This window comes from Podarcis bocagei (assembly GCF_964188305.1).
Source record: "Podarcis bocagei genome assembly, chromosome: 11".
In the NCBI taxonomy this organism is placed as follows: Eukaryota; Metazoa; Chordata; class Lepidosauria; order Squamata; family Lacertidae; genus Podarcis; species Podarcis bocagei.
This window is the reverse complement of record NC_138136.1, coordinates 37794480-37814275: the sequence shown is the minus strand read 5'-3', so window position 1 is coordinate 37814275 and position 19796 is coordinate 37794480. Positions and strand designations below refer to the sequence as shown.

Sequence of the window (19796 nt, the reverse complement as noted above, 5' to 3'; positions counted from 1 at the left end):
TGGGATGAGTCATTGTCATGCACATCTTTTGTTCCTCAAATAACAAGTATTTGCCTTCACTATGCTGCGAGCTCTGACAGCGAATCTTAATAGCATGAACAGGATCGGCTCTGAGTTTTAGAAACCGTTCATCCTTAAATTTCATAGAAGTACCGTGGTTAATCCTGGAGTGTTTTTTATATTAGTCATGGAAATGTTACTTTGGGGGTGGTGCATAGGAAACAGCTGCTTGAATTACATTGAGTAGCTGTCTCTATGCAGCATGCTATACATGTTCCATAACTCATCATGTGGATTAAATAAACATCTTTGCACTATTTATTTCATCAAAAAATATTTTATTCCATAACATTTATACACTACTTGATTATAACCCCCCCCCTCAAAAAACAACAACACAGTTTACTATTTGTTTTCATGATAATTCAGTTGGTAGAGCATAAGACTTAATCTCAGAGTCGTGTGTTCAGTGAAGCCCCACATTGGGTGAAAGATTCTTGCAGGGGGTTGAACTGAATGACCCTCATGGTCCCTTCCAACTCTACAATTCTATATGATTCTATGACTCTAGACATTGTTTACAGCCACTACATATCTAAGTTTGCTGTACAGCAGTTGTGGCTAAATTGTGATGTCCAGATGTTGCTGTACTACAAATCTCATCATCCCTGACCCTTGGCTTTGCTTCGTGAGCTGACAGGAGTTTGAGTCCACCAATGTCTGGAGGACCCTAGGTAAGCTACTTCTCCTATACAATATATTGATTCCTTGCTAGGCAGCCAGAACCCTGTAGTTTCGATATGCACAGCAATACAAACTGGAACTTTCCTTGCACAAGGCAAAATTAGTTACTGCAAGTTATCTAATATTAATGAACTTGGCTATATCTTTGGCCATTGGTACCTAACCTCAAAATAGTTGCCTGTCTAGTTTTAGACTCTGCAGCTGCTTCAAAGCACATGCCTCCCCAGCTGTCGTCTGAAGACACAAAGCAACTCAGACCTAATTTCAATGATTTCTAACTTCTCTTTTTGTGGGTACTCAGCCATCATATAGGTTATATCCTGGCCCTTTGCTAGTCCTGCACAGTTATGATTTGCTTTTGCTTACATAAAAACATCTGCCCCGTTTCACAGGAAACAGAATTTTATATGTGGATTTTCTGTAGCATTCTCTTGAGACTGAAAAGTTGACCTCTGTTTTAAATAAAGCTGCTGCAGTGGAAAACGTTAGTTATAATTGTTTCTTTTCAGAACACATTGTATATAAATGAAATGCTGACAGCCTTTCACTGTGATGCTAAGACAAGGTTGTTGGTGAGACTGTGCTGTGTTGGAGATCTTGTCAGATCTCCTAATATTACATTTAGCAATGTTTACATTTCATTCTGATTTATATAGCTTTAAAGAGTAAACTTTAAAATGCCTGTCAGATTTCTTGGGTCCTCTTCTTCTGTCATAGCTACTCTGTTTGTAGAAATAATGCTTTATGATAAAATGTAACAAGGAAAATAGACAAGGGTAGACATATTAGTCTCTTGCAGCAAACCCAACCGTCTTGTGGCATCTTAAAGACCAACACATATGGCACAAGCATTTGATTAAGTAGATTCTAGTCCAGGCTTCCTCAAATTCGGCCCTCCAGATATTTTTTGGCCTAACAGAACCAGTGGTCAGGGATGATGGGAACTGTGGTCTCAAAACATCTGAAGGGCCAAGTTTGAGGAAGCCTGAAAGCTATGTGATAATAAATGTGTTGCTGTTGTAACAGGGTCCCACAGTGGGCCATAACAATATAAAATACAGCATTAAAAACATATCAAAACAAATTACAGTCACGCCTAAAGGAAGTCCTAAACATATATATATATATCACAAGTGTCAAAGACCAGGATAAAAAGGTGTGTCTTCAGCAAACAACAAAACTGTAGAACTAGTCTTCAAGGTTCTTTAAAAAACCAACAACGTTGGTTCTGTGTTTATACTACACAAAGACACAGTCTACTAGTACTTAAATTTTGAAGACGCATTAGTGTGTCATAGATGTCCTATAGTTTTAAAGGCCATCTGTGCTATCAGCAGCAAGGAAAGTTCCCCTTTCCTTTGCAAGCAGTTTTTCAAGGGTTTCCTGAATCTGGTAATTCTTCTAATTGTTTACACTCCCTAAAATTACTGCATCTTGCTCTGAGGCCCGAGGATGAACATTTTAAAGTGTGGATAAAGGAACCTTTTGGACTCCACAGCAGTGGCGTAGTGTGAGTTGTCAGCACCCGGGGCAACGCAAGTAATTTGCGCCCCCTAACCCGGGGCAAGGCAAGTAATTTGCGCCCCCCCAACCCCTAACCTGCGAGTTGCCGCTGGCGCTGCCGCGCAAACAACGCTGCTTGCCCGGAGGAGGATGGAGGCAGAAGCAGCCGCCGCCTGTGGCTGGGCCGAGGGGATGGCGGCGGCAGCAGGGTGCAGAGGCTGCCCGTGCCCGGCCAGGCGTCGGTGGCGGCGTCGGCGCTGCTGCAGCGGCTGCTCCTCCTGCGAGCAGTGAGCGGAGCGCAGCCACAGCGACGGCGGGGGGCGCGCGCGCGCTAGGGCGCAAGGCTGGCGGTGGCGGCGGGGAGCCCAGCGGAGGAAGGAACTTGTCCCTTCCCTCTGGACTCGCGCCCCCCCAGATGTTGCGCCCGGTGCGGCCGGCACCCCTGGCACCCCCCACGCTACGCCACTGCTCCACAGGCAAGATCCTTAGCTGGATCTGCCTTGTGGGCCAGATGTGAGAGGTGGGCAGAGCCTCCCATTGTTAGTCGCCCTGCATCACCATTATGTCAGTTTCAAAGTGTTGCTAAAACAGGGTTTCCTCCCCCCCCCCCTTCATTTTAACAGGCATGTAAATCCCTTCCTGAATCAGGAAGAGGTTTGCATAGAATCTTGCCAAACTGAGCGGGATTGATTCACCAGTCATGTGCATTGAGTGCAGACTTTAACCCCCACCTTCCTACACATCAGCTGATGTCATTAGTGGCCATGCTTTAGGCGAAATGGTTTTGCAGTCCAATTTGGATCCCTTGGTGGGGCAAGACTGACCTGCAGCTTGAAGGTTCCCCACTTCTGTTTTAAAAGATTAGTACTGTACAGAAAAAGGGACACAGGTGGTGCTGTGGGTTAAACCACAGAGCCTAGGACTTGCCAATCAGAAGGTCGGTGGTTCGAATCCCTGTGATGGGGTGAGCTCCTGTTGCTCGGTCCCTTCTCCTGCCAACCTAGCAGTTCGAAAGCACGTCAAAGTGCAAGTAGATAAATAGGTACCGCTCTGGTGGGAAGATAAACGGCGTTTTTGTGCGCTGCTCTGGTTCGCCAGAAGCGGCTTAGTCATGCTGGCCACATGACCCAGAAGCTGTACGCCGGTTCCCTCAGCCAATAAAGCAAGATGAGCGCCGCAACCCCAGAGTCGGTCATGAGTGGACCTAATGGTCAGGGGTCCCTTTACCTTTTTACTGTACAGAAAAGCCTGCAGTATAACTATTAATAAAAATAATCTAGAAGATGTAGTTATCTTATCTCTGTGCATTATAGTTTAAAAGTTTAGGGCTTGCTGCTCTGTGAAGAGCAAAATGGGTTCTTAAGTGGTGCAGCTTTTATGTCTGTCATAAAAGGTTTGTATTTGAAATACCTTTGCTTATCTTTACACTCAATAAACCTTAAGAAAAGGTAAACTTCACCCAGGCAAAATAGTATCAAATAAATTAGAATATTGAGCACAAGCAACAGGAACAGAACTTAATAAACACAATTAATTGAAATTACATTACATGCCTCTCCCTAGTGTCCATCATCGCCATTAAAAGTTGAAGGAACAGGGTTTCAACCAATTCCACATTAAATGTTGACTGTGCTTTTATAGGAACTTGGCTGTAAAATTGATTGTGGAACATAATCTATTTTAGGAATGGTTTTCTGAGTTGTGATATAAGACAGGGAATGGTCTGGGCTTGTCCTAGGTATTGCATATTCAGTGCCTGGGGTGGAACAAAAACCAATGAGTGAGAACTACAAAAGACTTCATCACTTCAAACTGAGAGCAGGTCAGTCCATTCAAATATGGACAAATAAGATTATCTTTAGTCTAAAGTTACATTACTAAATCTAGCTGAAATATAAAAAATTCCTTCCAGTAGCACCTTAAAGACCAACTAAGTTAGTTCTTGGTATGAGCTTTCGTGTGCATGCACACTTCTTCAGATACGGATGGACTTCCATTTCATGCGGCTCAATGTGGTGCCTTCCATGGTTCCAGTAGTAGATAGGTAGCCGTGTTGGTCTGCCATAGTCAAAATAAAAAAAATTCCTTCCAGTAGCACCTTAAAGACCAACTAAGTTAGTTCTTGGTATGAGCTTTCGTGTGCATGCATGTATCTGAAGAAGTGTGCATGCACACGAAAGCTCATACCAAGAACTAACTTAGTTGGTCTTTAAGGTGCTACTGGAAGGAATTTTTTTTATTTTGACTATGGCAGACCAACACGGCTACCTAACTACTACTAAATCTAACTGACAATTGATACATTCCAACTACTTGTGTTAAGGATATTATTTCGTAAGATAAACCCCTTCAGAGATTAAGCTACATCTCTGAAATACAGCAGTTACTAAGGGGAGGTATTGCATGGATAAATGTTTGAATTGTATGCAAATGTAGTCTTAGTATTTTAAAAAATATTCCGTATGCTGTAGGGACAGGATTTAGCCAGCTACAGTTATAACTAGAATTCCTATGATCTCCTAAAACTATTGACCCAAAGGCCACAAAAATCCCCTTAAATCTTATTTTAAAATCTGGCATTGTCGGGATAAAGGAGATAAATGCTCTGCTGTTGTTCCCCTGGGAACACTTCACAGCTGAGACTGGACCAGCCAATCAATATTACCCCAGCAAGCGCTCCAGTAAAAAGCATTGTCTGATACTGTGGAGTGTTAGCCTTTGCTTACAGAATTGTACTAAGGCAGCAAATGCAAGCAAGTCAGTGGGACTTGCAAGCAAATCTGTTTAGGATCAGTGTGCCAGTTTTTACTGTTACTGTTTAGCTGTCTGCTTTTCTTCAACTTTTATGAAACAAATACTAAAAAGAAACCGAGAGAGCAAAGGGGGGGGGAATCTTAATCCTTCAATTGAGATGTTTTTACATTTAAATCCTTATGTGAACATAAACCAGCTATTTTAACTGTATGCTTAAAAAGTGCACGCCAGTAACTTACTTGAAGTTCTTTCATGTTTCTGTATTTAATACAGTAAGCCTGCAATTTACACACATTAAATTTGTGCGCATTCCACTTTATGTGCTTGGCAAAAATAAAAATAAAAGGGGGGAAGGCATCTGGGGGGGGGAGGCTTTAGCAATCCCACTCACTGTAGCACCCAATGTGTTTTGACTATACACTATCCCCAGAAACATAACCCCTTTGTATGTTGTAAACTTACTGTACATTTCTTAGAGAATTTGTTGCTGCTATTGTATTTGTATCCACCCTTTCTCCATGGAGTTCAGATAGATTTCTTCAGATGTGAGCAGAAAGCCAGTAATATAGTGGTAGAGTGTCAGAATAGGACCTGGGAGACTAGAGTTCAAATCCCCACTCAGCCATGCAGCTCACTAGGTGACTATGGGCCAGTCACCAACTCTCAACCTAACTTGCCTCACAGGGTTGCTGTGAGAATAATATGGAAACCCATGTAAGCCACCTTGAGCATCTTGGAGGAAAAGGTGGGATATAAATGCAACAGCTATCTTTTTTTTCTCCTCCTGGAATTCCTCGGTTAGTAGGCCTGACTTTAAAGCTAAAATGCATCGCTTTCTCCTTAAATGGCTTCCAGTTGTAATCAAATAGTTACCTTGCAACTCCTTTCGTCTTTGCATAAATATTCTATATACCGTAGTATTCTCTTTCCTTACAGTTTCCCTCTTACTCCTACAGTCTTCATATGATGAGAAGCGAGCCAGAAGGTTCATTGTGGGTGGAACAGGGTTAAAAAAAGCTTATTGGAAGATACTAGCAGAGCATCTTATATTTTGCCCTTACCTTAGCATTATTCTAATAAACTTAGGGAAGTTGGTTCTCATCGGAAAAATAATGGATTCAGTACATAAATATAACTTGAAAGTATCTGGGTGAATGTAACTGGTTCAACTAGTTATTAAATGCTTGGAAGTAGTAGGGCAACTTCCTTTACATCTTAAGGAGGGGACAGCCTTCTCTCACTCTAGATTGCCAGATGTGAGAAATGTTGTTTACTTTATAGCTTTCCCTGCTTGTATGCCGATCATTATTTTTATTCTTATTTTTGCAACCTTATGGACCCGATATCACCTCCTGAAAAGGGCTCATAGACTTTGTTAATAGCTTGCTGCCACATTTGTATATTCTTTTGGTATTTGATTGGTGGAAATGTTTCTTTTTTATCTTTTCATGTATAAAAATTATTATTATTATTATTTTGTAAGGACAATAGTGTGAAATGTGCTGCAGCTTTAGTCAACTTTTATTTTTATTATTTGAAAAAAGCAGGTTGGGTTAATGCACCTGCCTGCAAGATTACAATTTAATAAACCAAGGAATGAAGGGAATTGCAGTGCCATTTACTAGAAAGCCCCTTTTTTCTATTAGCATATACAGTGGTACCTTGGGTTACATATGCTTCAGGTTACAGACTCCTCTAACCCAGAAATAGTACCTCGGGTTAAGAACTTTGCTTCAGGATGAGAACAGAAATTGTGCTCCAGCGACGCAGCAGCAGCAGGAGGCCCCATTAGCTAAAGTGGTGCTTCAGGTTAAGAACAGTTTCAGGTTAAGAATGGACCTCCGGAATGAATTAAGTACTTAACCCGAGGTACCACTGTATGGTTATTCTGAGATGACGGTCAGTTCTTAAGTAGGTGAGAGATGAATTCAACTTCAGCAAACACAGAAATACCCACCTGTTGAAATTGTTGATAAGAAGGCTTAAGGCAAAATTCCAGTTGCTGTGTTCACTGAGAAAAAAAAAGTAACGACTGGGTGTGACTTCTTCTACTGCAAAGTTTCTTTTTTTTCCATAATGTATTTCTTTATACTCCTCAGAAGAGAGCTCAACACAAAAAGCCAAATAGAATAAAGCTGTTTCTTGCTTAAAAAAAAAAGTACCTAAGCCAAATAAGAATACAGTATACGTTCCCTTTGATACTGTCCTTCTGAGAATGTTCATTGCTTCTATTGGTCTATAAGAGGGAAAGGGGGGGGGGCTTTCCAAGTCAACTGCTGGGTAATACTTTTATTAGGATCAACCAAAAAGTCACAGCAATGTGGCAAACTGCTCAGTTCTCCAAAATTCTTCAACAGGACAGATGGTATACAAAGCAGGGGATGTCAGACCACCAATAGCAGTTTGAAGAACCTCCATAGTGCAGGATTATGGTTTGACTGTAATCTGCCCCACAGGCCCAGATGTGGATCTGGGCAGATGGTTTACAGAGGCCCAAAGGACCTAGCTACAGGGAGGATGAACGAAGTGCCAGTGATCAGTTCTAAAGCTTCACTTATAATGCAATGCAGAGATCCTCTTTGTTATGACTTGGGACAGACTCCAAAAACAGCAAGCGGAGAGCCAACCCCTTCCCATGAGACTGGATGAGGTGGCTGCTTCAGGCAGCAGTCTCCAAGGAGCATCACCCCAGTTCTGCGAACCAGCTTTGCTCCTGGTCTCCCTCTATGCCTCTAGGGGCATAGAGCGACCAGCAGCAAAGCTCTGTGGAGCTTCTCCCCTCCTGCCAAGTTGGTGAGAGGGGGAAGCATTCCACCATCCAGCTTTGCCATCAGACAAGGAGATGATTCTCCACTCCTGGCAGTGTGGCATGGTTTTGCACTGGCTTCTCTTGAAGGGAGTAGCCAATGAAAAGCCCTGTTGTCGAGTGAGAGGGGTTGGGGATTCAGAAAGGATTTACCTGCCTGATTGGGGAGACTCCTTGTGGAGTTTGCACTCTCATCATGGGGGGGGGTAGCAGAGGGCTGTTTCACTGCAGGTGCCAAAGCACCTCAGGCCCCCCATGACCAAGTGCGTCATGGCTGTCCATACCCGGGCAAGCATTACATGCTTTACTTACACAGAAACATCATATGTACGGTAGTCTGCCAGCTATAGTCTAGTAGTTAATCACACCTGCCTTTGTGGTCTCTTCCCAACTCCCTCCCATCCCTCCCTCAGATGAGGGAATAGGCGGCAGACATCCATGTTGCACAGGTAGCTCGCAACTCCCTAGGCCAAGCTCTCAAAGCAAGCAGATCTTGCAGCATGGACCAATTAGCACCAGGTTATCTTGACGACCAAATGCTGTTTACAGGCCTTCTGGGACCGTTTCACCGCCTGGCTTTGCACAGACTGATAAGCTGTTATTGCATGTTGAACTCAACAGGAGCATGATATGCTAAAGTAAAGCTTTGCCAAACCAATGTGGTGGGGCATCTTCATATGAGAGCCACCAAGTTGAACATGGATGGGAAGGCTGTGGCTCTCGAGATCTTGCCAAACTCACAATTTTTATCAGCCTCAACCAGCGTGGCCAAAGATCAACAAAATCGGGTGGACCATGGGTTTCCTACCCCTGATGCAGAACATTTTAAAGTGACAGTCGTGATATTTAAACCAGTCTTCTTCTGGCATAGTTCATTTACCAGGACAACAAATTTTTGTGTGGTAATGGCGAAGGCACACTCTTCTTCCTTTGAGGATATAGATAGTGCCACATGTGACATAAGTCCTCTGTGTGAGTGCCCAGTTTACATTGTCTCCTACCTTTTTTGATGACACTCATTTGCCACCCACATGGAGAGAGCCAATGAACATATGACAAAGGGGACATACCCCCAGGACACAGCTCTGCAGTGAAATATGCTAAAGAGATAATTATATATAGAAAGTGCAAGGGATAATATATTCTTATATTAGCTTTTAATGTTCAGATGTGTTTGTCTAGAATGATCACCGAGCGACATCCCTCATATTTTGCATTCCCTATCATACCTTATTCAATGTCAGAATTTATACAGTATGCCAGCTAGCACTGAATTTTCTTATGTCCCATGCTTGTTTGATTTGGTGTTTTTTTTCCCATATTAAGTGAAACAGAGCTCTTTTGTTAAGATGATCTAACTCTTCACCATTCAGTCTGTCACAAAAGCTTCACAGTGTGTAGTAAATTAATAATGGTTCAGTAAGGCTATTCAGTCGATTCTTGCGTGTTTTTGGATGGCATGAAGTAAGGCCAAGCCTCTAGGTTCCTGTTTACTCAGTGGAAACAAATAGAATTGGTGGGAGTTTTTGTCTGAGTAAAAAAAATAGGAAAAAGCTTTACTCTTAAGCCTGGAAGGGTCTGAGTTGTAAGGCTTGGCTTTCAACATTGTCAGAAGTAATTGATATTGTGTTTTGCTTGTGTGATGCCTTTCTACAACATAATCCATTTTTCTTTTACAAATAATTCTATCTGTAAAATATTTGGAATGTATTTGATCAGGTGCCCCTATCAAAATTTTGCTGCCACCACCAAGCATTATTTCCCTACAGAACTTTTCTTTCTGACTCTTGTCACTCTGGCGCTGCCAGACCCTAAGGACTACTATGATCAGTAAACACCAGGGTCAGCCATGATGGACCACTGCAGCAGCTAATTGTGGCTCTGAGCAACTTTAGTTTGGTATGGAGAGGTTGAGAAGAGCATGTGTGAGATCTTGGCTGTCAATGAGATTTAAGCTTTAACAAAAGATAGGGGCAGATGTAACCTACATGTTACATTAATGGTATGATTAGCAATCTCGTCGTAGGTTTTACAAAATTAAATTCCTTGCATACATAGGCAGCATTTGACATCAGCATATTCATGAATGGGAAGGGGAGGTTTAAGCCTTACCTCCACATTTGCAATCCTACCCCACAATGTGGCCATTAACACTGGGGGAAACACATTTGATTTTTACTCAGATTGTAAAGAATTAAACATTTTTTTCTTGAGCACTGCAGTGCAAATGAGTCTCTCCTCACACATACACCCCAAAAAGAAAACCTCACTTATTTTGAGACATCCACAATGTGGTTGGTAATCATTACATTAATGTAGCAGGAATTGTCAGCTTTTTTAAGGCCAGTGGTACATTTTGAATTTTTGAGCCGGTGACGTGGATAACATCCCATTTGGTCACTTGGAATCATAGAATCATAGAGTTGGAAGGGAGCAAGATGGCCATCTAGTCCAACCCCCTGCAATGCAGAAATCTTTTGCTCAAGGTGGGGCTCAAACCCACGATCCTGAGATTAAGAGTCTCATGCTCTGCTGACTGAGCTGTCTTCTTCTTGCTCCCTTTTCTTGGGTTTCTCACACACATAGAGGCAGAAGGAGAAAGTGCCCGCATGGACACACACTGCTTTTTTGACGTATGTGGTTCAAAGCTGGATCAAGTAGAACTAAACAGAGCCCTGAAAAGCACATAAAGCTGAAAGAGGAAGTGAGAAAGTGTCACTCTTTCAACTTCTTTCAGTTCAGTTGCTTTTCAGGAGAAAAGTTAACCACCATCGCTATCCCATGACCAAGGGGGCTAACCACCTTCACTACCTCATGACCAAGCAGGGCAATAATAATACAGTGGTACCTCGGGTTAAGTACTTAATTCGTTCCGGAGGTCCGTTCTTAACCTGAAACTGTACTTAACCTGAAGCACCACTTTAGCTAATGGGGCCTCCCGCTGCTTCTGCGCCGCCGAAGCACGATTTCTGTTCTCATCCTGAAGCAAAGTTCTTAACCTGAGGTACTATTTCTGGGTTAGCAGAGTCTGTAACCTGAAGCGCATGTAACCTGAGGTACCACTGTACTATGACTGGAAGGTTTATTCATTTATGTGGCTAAACTTTCATAAAATATATCAAGGCGGCTTTCGGTATTATTTTTTTAAAAATACAACAATAGTATATAAACACCCATAAAACATCAGTAGGTACTAGTTGGTTAAAAAGCAACAGATTGCGGAGGCTTATCTAAACAGTACAGTTTTCAGAAGACATCTGAAAGAAGGCAGGGATGATTCCTGCCCAACTACAGATAGGGAGTTCCACAGGGCAGGACCTGCCACACTAAAGGCTCCATCCCTAGTGAAAATGAAGGCTAACCAAACCACCAGAAGTGCCCCACCAGAGAAGCTCTATGTGATCAAGGTTGGAGTATAAGGGATCAAATGGTCCTTCAGATACTTTGAACCCAAGTTGTGTGTGGGACCTCAAGGCCACCCTTGGTGCTTTTGGCACCAAATCGGTGACATCGTAATGCATAGTTTGGCCTATGTGTTTAGAACTTGGAGATGCCAGTTACACCTTTCCCTGTGGAAAAAAAAAGTGGGTAAACAAAGAGGATAGGAAAACCTTGTTTCCATCTCTGATCAAGTGGGGTGAAGGGGGAGAGTATCAAAGTCTAGTTGCACTAGCAATTAGGTTTGCTCTCCCATTCCACCATATGCAATATTGGAATCTTTCATAGCTCTTGGTGCACATCTCTGGATTATAGTAAATGATCAATGAGCTGTGTTTGCTGATGTAAAAATTATAACAATGTTAACCTTTTATTATTATTATTGATTTCCTCTAGTTGGCCTGCTGTTGTGGCACTGCTCCGTGTTCACTCTGCTGCAAATGCTGCCCAAAGATAAAGCAATCCACTAGCACCCGCTTTATGTATGCACTGTACTTCATCTTGGTGACTCTCATCTGTTGCATCATGATGTCGGAGACGGTAGCAAAAGAAATGAAAGCACATGTAAGTAACTGGTTTTTTTTAAGGAAGGAGAGGGCAGGTGCTAAATGGAATGAAGATGACTGTGTCATTTCCAGTAAAAAGCACATGTTAAATTTGGCTCCTGACAGAGGTTTGGGTGGAGAAACTATCATTATTAAATTGCTGGACCCTATCATTTGCATGATGTATGTTCCAGATTAGCATTAAAATGTTTAGTGTTCTTGGTGTTGTTTTTAAAAAATCCCACTACTGTCCTAAGAATGTTAAAGGCTCACTGTCTGTTGATTTCATCCTGTGTTTTGCTTTGAAAACTGAGAAGTAGGAAGAGCCAGGAGGAGTAGGAAGGGACAGTACAAAGGGTAATTGTTTGTATGAAGGCAAAAGATTACGGCTCTCTGAAACTTGAGTGTTTGGCAGATTTAAAAGAGAGAACACAAGTGACTCAAGCAGGTCCTTTGTTGGAACTCTTAGCCTCTTTCTCGTCCTCTAATGTTCTGCAGCAACATGTAGAAAACACAAGGGCCTCTCAAGTTTATTGTGTAATAGAACAGATCCAGAAGCAATAATTGCTCTTCTGCAGAGAGGAATACTGAATTCTGGTTTTCTCACTCCTTTTTCCATCTCCATCCTGATTTTAATGCAACTGCTCTTCCCATTCATTCAGTTGGAAAATGATTGCATTATTAGATTGCCTGCCAGTTACAGACAGCTCTGACACAATCCTGCATATGAAGGATTGACATAACCATGGGGGTGAATCTCTAATCTGCAGACAATACAGTCCATACAAATATCATCGCTACAGTTTTCCTCATGCTTGTCTGGAAGGAAGGCTCACAGATAAACAGTTGATTACAATTCAGGCATCATTGTAAGAAGCATGGCAGATGTCAATGAGGTAGGGATGGGAAGAGAGAAGCCTGAAAACTCTGCAGAGGTATTTTCTTTTGATGTTTGCTGCCTGTACAGTGGTACCTTGGGTTCAGACGCTTTGGGTTACAGACGCTTCGGGCTACAAACTCTGCTAACCAGGAAGTGTTGCTCCAGGTTAAGAACTTTGCCCCAGGATAAGAACGGAAATTGCGCACCAGCAGCACATCGGCAGCAGGAGGCCCCATTAGCAAAAGCGCACCTCAGGTTAAGAACCGTTTCAGGTTAAGAACGGACTTCTGGAACAAATTAAGTTCTTAACCCAAGGTACCACTGTGGAAGAAACAAATACTGTACTGCTGCCATTGTTCTGTACAGAGCAGGGACAAAAGTGACCTGATTGCATAAGCAACCCTATTTGCAGGTGTGTTTGCGAAGCAGAGAGAACAAGAAGCACACCACAGAATCTGCCTTTCAGTTTCAGAGGCATTGCCACTTGATCAGAATTGGGGGGCTGGCCTTCAGCAGGGAGTTATGAGTAGTTGTGACAGCTCCCTTTTGACTCTTCACGCCTCCTTCTGACTTGATTTTGTTTGCTTAGTTTTCTGCAGTCTCCAGACTTGGCTAACCTCTAGTGTGGGGTCTTGATCTAGCCACCATAAGCAAATTTTTTTCTGCCCCCTTCCCACAAAAGAACCCACTATTCATGGCAAAAAGTTATTAAGAAAAATAAAAGCAGACACAGCGCTGAAGTCAGTGGAGCTCAGCATCCCGATGGGGATATAAGTTGCTCTCTCCCCAGTCATATTGATCATATGATCAGAGAGAAGGCAATAATTACCCTTCTTTAGCTGTTCTTCACAGATTAGGAGAGTCTCTCTCTCTCTCCCTCCCCCCCCCCCACTTCCCACTCTTCTGTGGGAAGAGAAGGAGAGGTATTTCAGCCCAGGAGGGTTGACCCAGGATTTGTGCAGTCCTTGGATCAAAAAAAGTTGGCCACCCCTGGCATAAGCAGTTCTTCTTTTGGAAAATCTTTAGTAGTTATGTTCATCACTGCATATTGGTATGGAAAACACCAGGCTTGGGCAGCTACAGTATTCTGGTCTGATTTTTATAAATGAAAGTGTTTGCTGTTTCAAGACTGATGTTCTGGAAAATGTTTATTAAATGTTTCCAGACCTTAACAAAACAGTGTAGAGTAACATGCTTCCTCAGCAGTTTAGCAAAGGACTGATAATGTTGGCCAAGTTTGTAGAGACTTCATTCTTTAGTTGCCAAACTGCCTTCTTTTTATAGACTTCCATCCTTAGTTTTGTAATTGCTTTAATTCACCCCTTAGTGGAAGTGGCCTTAGACTTTCATCAGTCAAAGCAGTCATTTGATGGTGATACATGATTTCTAGGTTTTCTGCCCTTTATGTTTTCTAGACAAAGCCCAGAGTCCAAATTTTGTGGTTTTGCTAGCCCTACAACTGAGTGGAGATTTGAACCTGGCACTCTCTAGCCCTGGTTAGACACTCAAAGGTCTCATCCGCACTTAGCTTTTGCCCCTTGCTTTATAGGCAGAGGTCCATGCTTTACTGATCTGTGTCCAATAGCTCTGCCCTTCCCTGCTCCTGCCGCCATTTCCCCTCCAAAAAACATGCTCTTTAACTCTGAATCAGAACAAATGGCAATTTGGGTTTTGTGTGCATTTCCATTTGCTCTGATTCAGCAGTAAAGAGTGGTATTTCATGGGGAAAGTGTTTGGGCATAAAGAAAGTGCACTCCGACAGGGAATGACAAAGTGTGGACCTGTGTCTAGAAATGTGGCACAAAAGCAAGTCTGGATGAGCCTACATATTACACCACTGTGATTCTGAATTCGGAGCTTATTTTATGGCTCTTTGGATCTTGGACAAGGTTTGGAGCTATTGGCATAAGCAAATGGAAGTATTTCCTATATCTCAGAATAATTATATTATGTTCCTACCAGGCATAGTCTACATCTTGCATATTTTCCCTTATCCAGAGACCGTTTAATTTAAAATATTTTTCTATACGTTGTTTTCTTCCAACTCTGCAAGCTGGGTTTAGCCTTGGAAGAGGTTCTTGGAGAGTTGGCTCTGTTCATAAGAGGGAAAAGGGAGTGTTAATGGTGTTCTGTTCAGCTGTGATAAAAAGTTCAGTTAGTCCACACACATGAGGATATAGAGAGGCCTTTATTTTATTGTAAATGCTTGTATTTGTATATCAGTGCTTCTATTTTCAGGCTGCCTTGGTTGTGAAGGGGTGGGAACCAGTCTTCATAGGGGACACAGCTGAAGTATAGAGCTTCAGATCAGAAGCTTGCTTTGTAAGATGTGTTTTCTGAGCACAACTCCACATTCGTGTGGTGAGCTTGAGACCAGAATGCGTAGCTGGCTGTTCTTTTTCCATGAGCGAAAGCACGGCCACAAAAGCAAATATTGAGTAAACGAGAGCTGGAATTTTCCCCACCTTTCTGGTATTTTATTTCTGTAACAGTTTTGTAACTAATAAGCATTTCATGCTGTTGGGAGTTGTTGGATTTTTTTGGGGTGGGGATACTTTTTCTGTTGTAAAATAATTTTTAAAAATATTTTATTCTTACTACTGTGTGTTGTTGTGAGCTTGGTATTATCAATGAAAGGTGATACAGAAATATTTCAAACAAATAAACTAAACAACACTAAATTACGAGTGAGCTGTCTGTGACCCTCCAAATGCCACCGAATTCCATCAGCCTAAACCCGCATGAAGAATGGTGAGAGATGACAGGAGCTGAATCTAGCAATATCTGAAAGGTCACAAGTTTCCTACCTGGATTTGTTCAGGATCATCCATGTAGCACTAAAATATGGTTTAGTGTTACAAGTAGTCATGGTCAATCTTTCTGGCATGTTGTTAATGGATACCTTTTTTGGAAAATACAATTATTCCACAAAAGAACATGGAACTTAATTTCTAAATAAAGAATTGGCATATCTCAATATTTCTCTCCCAAAACATCTTATAGCACCGCTATATGGAGTTTTGTTTGAAATTCTGATCCTCTGGCAAATGTCTGAAGGTAAATTTAAGCAGAACTCTGGGTTGGCATCTCTGGTCACTTCACCTAATGAACTGAAAGTCTCTTGAACTGGGTGTCGTTGTTTTCATACCACATATATCTAAATTTGCTTTACTGTCCTGTTTCAGATTCCCTTTTATGGCACACTATGCCAACATATTCAGGCAGGTGACTCATGTGAGAAGCTGGTGGGGTACTCTGCAGTTTATCGAGTGAGCTTTGGAATGGCCTGCTTCTTCTTCATCTTCTTCTTACTCACCATCAAAATCAACAACAGCAAAAGTTGCCGTGCATACATGCACAATGGGTAAGCCAAATGGCTGTCTTTTTTGTTTTGCACTAATTTAAACACTCACTATTCTAAGCTGCTGGATTTCTTCACAATCTAAATACGTAGTGCTTAGTGCTTTTTTCCCATCCATGTTTATTATTATTATTTTATTTTATTTATTAAACTTATTAATTGCTTGTCACTCAAAGGTCTCTAAGCAACTTACATGCAATGTATTAATACCATAGGGAGAAAGGGGGGTGGGAATAATATAATACTATAATATTTCATATAACATAACATCCATGGGGAAATAAATATACCAGCGATATGCTACTATATATATGGCTTAATGATGTGCAGTTAATAAGCAAAGAAATAATCTTACCCACTAATTTAGATTATTATTATTATTATTAATATATTAATTTAATACCCCACCCATCTGGGCACTCTGGGTGACTCCTAATAGAATATTAAAAACATGATAAAACATCAAACTTCCCTAAACAGGGCTGCCTTCAGATGTCTACCAAAAGTCAGATAGTTGTTTCTTTCCTTGACATCTGATGGGAGGGTATTCCACAGGGCAGGTGCCACTACTGAGAAGGCCCTCTGCCTGGTTCCCTGCAACCTCAATCCTCACAGTGAGGGAACCACCAGAAGGCCCTCGGAGCTGGACCTCTGTGTCTGGGCTGAATGGGCTAATCTCAACCTCCCCCTAGTCCAAAAATCATTCACGTCGAGCCAACATTTCCCCCCATTTAACCTCCCCACCCAGAAGTCTGGTGTCAAGGCCAGCTATTACAAGTTAGGGGTGGGTGGGTCCAGTATCCTCCCTGGATGGCCCAGTGTCTCCTCTTCCTTCAGGGGGAGCAGAGCAAAGCAGGAAGATGGTTAGAAATGTTTTATGTGCTTTGCACTTTACCCAGCTACCGCTCCTCTCCTGCTGAAAGCTCTTTGCGGTTTTGCCATTTCTTAAAGAAACCCTGAGCATATTCATAGCACTGAATAAACAATACTAGCAGAAGTTCCTTTTCCAGTGCTATATATACCCACCTCTCCTCCTCCTATGTTTGCATGGATTCCTTTACTGACTTCCTGTCATTTTCATTAGATCACACACGCACCATTCGTAAAGCATTTATAAAAATAACAAACCTCATGTGTGTCTCATTCAGGATGGATACTCAAGTCTGAATGACAGTGTTCATAGTGATGAGGACTCTTTCCTTATTTTATTTTGCTTTCCTGTGCAATTGTGTGCCACCTTTTACAGTGCAATAGCTGTGGTGTCTTTTGGTTTGTTTGTGCTTATTTCGGATTCTATGGTACACTGCAAAAAATAGCAGCCACACAGCTACTAGGGAATACACTGTTTGCACTGTCTCTTTCTAAACCCCATCTTGATGGAACTCATATATGTTCTCTCTTCAGACACAGACACAATGGCTATGTTCCATCTTCCACTGTCAGACTAATATGTCCCTTAATACCAGTTGCTAGGAAGCACAAGTTGGTAGAGTGTTCCTGCACTCAAGTCCTGCTATGGGGCTTCCCATACTTGGCTGGCCACTGTGAGAACAGGATGCTGGACCAGTGAGCCATTGGCCTGATCCAGTAGGGCTCTTCTTAAATCCTTTGAACTGGGGAGCGTAGCAGAAGAAACACAAGAATAAGTGAGAAACCAGCCGATATCTTTTTCATTTCCTTGTATTTATAAGGAGAGGTGATATTGCTTAAGTTACCTCCACCCCTCTTCGTACAGGTTAATAAACAATGAACCTAGAATGGGTTATCTGATTTTCACAGCTTAAGTAAATTAAATTCTCTGTGTTTGTTTTTTCCTCTTCAGATTTTGGTTCATTAAACTTCTAGTCTTGGCCGCCATGTGCTCAGGAGCCTTTTTCATTCCCGACCAGGATACCTTTCTTAAAGGTACTAACTTTAAAAGAATGGTGTGTGTTTTCTCTTCATCTATTACAAGGATGGTGAACCTGTGGCCTTCTTGGTGTTACTGGACTCCAGCTTCCATGACCACCAGCAAGCATGGCCAGTGTTTCGGGATGGTGATGGTTGGAGTCTAGGGAGCTTCTTCTAGTAGGCACTGGTCCTCTATCTCTGATCTGCTGAGTATCAACTGATAGCAGATAACCAGAGATGCTGGGTTAAACCACAGAGCCTAGGGCTTGCCGATCAGAAGATCAGTGGTTCAAATCCCCGCGACGGGGTGAGCTCCCGTTGCTTGGTCCCTGCTCCTGCCAACCTAGCAGTTCAAAAGCACATCAAAGTGCAAGTAGATAAATAGGTACTGCTCTGGTGGGAAGATAAATGGCGTTTCCGTGCGCTGCTCTGGTTTGCCAGAAGCGGCTTAGTCATGCTGGCCACATGTACGCCAGCTCCCTCGGTCAATAAAGCAAGATGAGCGCTGCAACCCCAGAGTTGTCCGCGACTGGACCTAATGGTCAGGGGTCCCTTTACTTTTAACCAGAGATGCTAAATTGGTTATGGATGACATCTGTCACAGCCCTTTTGAGGGAGAGGGAGAAACAGCTAAAGCATGGTGCTGTGTTTTCTCATCTGCTTGACTTTTGGAAGAGATAAGCAGGAGCAGAGTGGCAGGAGTAGGGGCTGGATGTCCACGCTGCAGATGCAAGACAGACAAGGAGAGTGTTTGTGTGTGTGAAATGTAAGAGTTTGGACAGGAGCATATGAAGTTAGGCTCATGCACTATTATACCACTTTAACAGTCATGGCTCCCCCTGTCCTAGAATTCTTTGGAGGAAAGCAATGACTGTTAAAGTGGTACGAGAGTCCATTAAATGTATGATGTGGCTGTGACCAGAATCCCTTTCAAGGTTGTGCCTGAGAAACAGGCCTGCAAGCCTACCGGCAACTGTGCAACAGAAAAAAGCCAAACTTTAAAGGGCCTAACTATACAATAATTCATTAAACACATCTGCATTTTTTTAAATGATGTATGGCAGCAGGAGTGGGGAGACCACCTGATTCATGCTAGAACCCAGTGGAGGAGAATTTGACTAATGTATTTTAATGTATTTTTAATATTTTGTTGAAAGTCACACAGAGTGGCTGGGTAATAATAATAATAATAATAATAATAATAATAATAATAGACTCTCCCGCACCAAAATAAAGCTGCAGTTTGTCACAGTAGGGAAGCTGCAATTGATGCCGATAACATCTTTCCTCTCAGGGCAGTTGAGTTGGAACTTTGAATTGTGAATGCAGCAAAGAGGGATAAGGTTAACCTCCCTCTAACCCCAGCCATGCTTCCCATAGCTCTCTAGAAACTGCAAGTGCAAACTGCATGTTTAACATAGCAAATAAGTTTTGCTTATCCCTCCCCCCTTCAGAAAAATACCCTGTTGAGCACTTGCAGCTGCAGGATGCTCCTTCTCTCCTTAACTTAAAGTGCCATAGATCAGGGCTACACAAATACAGCATTTATCCACTTCATGTGTGGGTGGTTGTTTATTATAAGAGGCAGAAAACCTTTCATCACTTTATTGCTGTTTGAAAATATGGTTGATTCCCCCCCCCCCAACGTGTTAGGTGCATATTTTCAAGCAGCAAAACTCCCAATGAATGCAGGAGCAATGACTCACTATGGAATGTGAAAGACCTTGTTGGTATGTCAAGCCTGATATGATTAGCTCAGTCTAAGCATATTAGTACAGCTGGACTACATTGCTTTGCAGTAGTCAGTGATTTGTTCTGTTCTTCATGTGGAACAATTAAACCAAACTGCATCTGATCTAGCGCTGCTAAAAGTCA

At 42.3% G+C, this 19796-nt stretch overlaps 1 protein-coding gene across 2 annotated transcripts in view; it reads left to right on the top strand.

Annotated features, from left to right (window-relative positions):
* Positions 1 to 19796, top strand: part of SERINC5 (serine incorporator 5) — a 45069-nt gene that overhangs the window by 11152 nt on the left and 14121 nt on the right. For both annotated transcript variants that reach the window (XM_081213028.1, XM_081213027.1), the window contains exons 2-4: positions 11642 to 11809; positions 15856 to 16034; positions 17854 to 17936. In XM_081213028.1, the coding sequence (XP_081069154.1) occupies positions 11642 to 11809; positions 15856 to 16034; positions 17854 to 17936 (430 nt within the window). The remainder of the gene's footprint in view (positions 1 to 11641; positions 11810 to 15855; positions 16035 to 17853; positions 17937 to 19796) is intronic.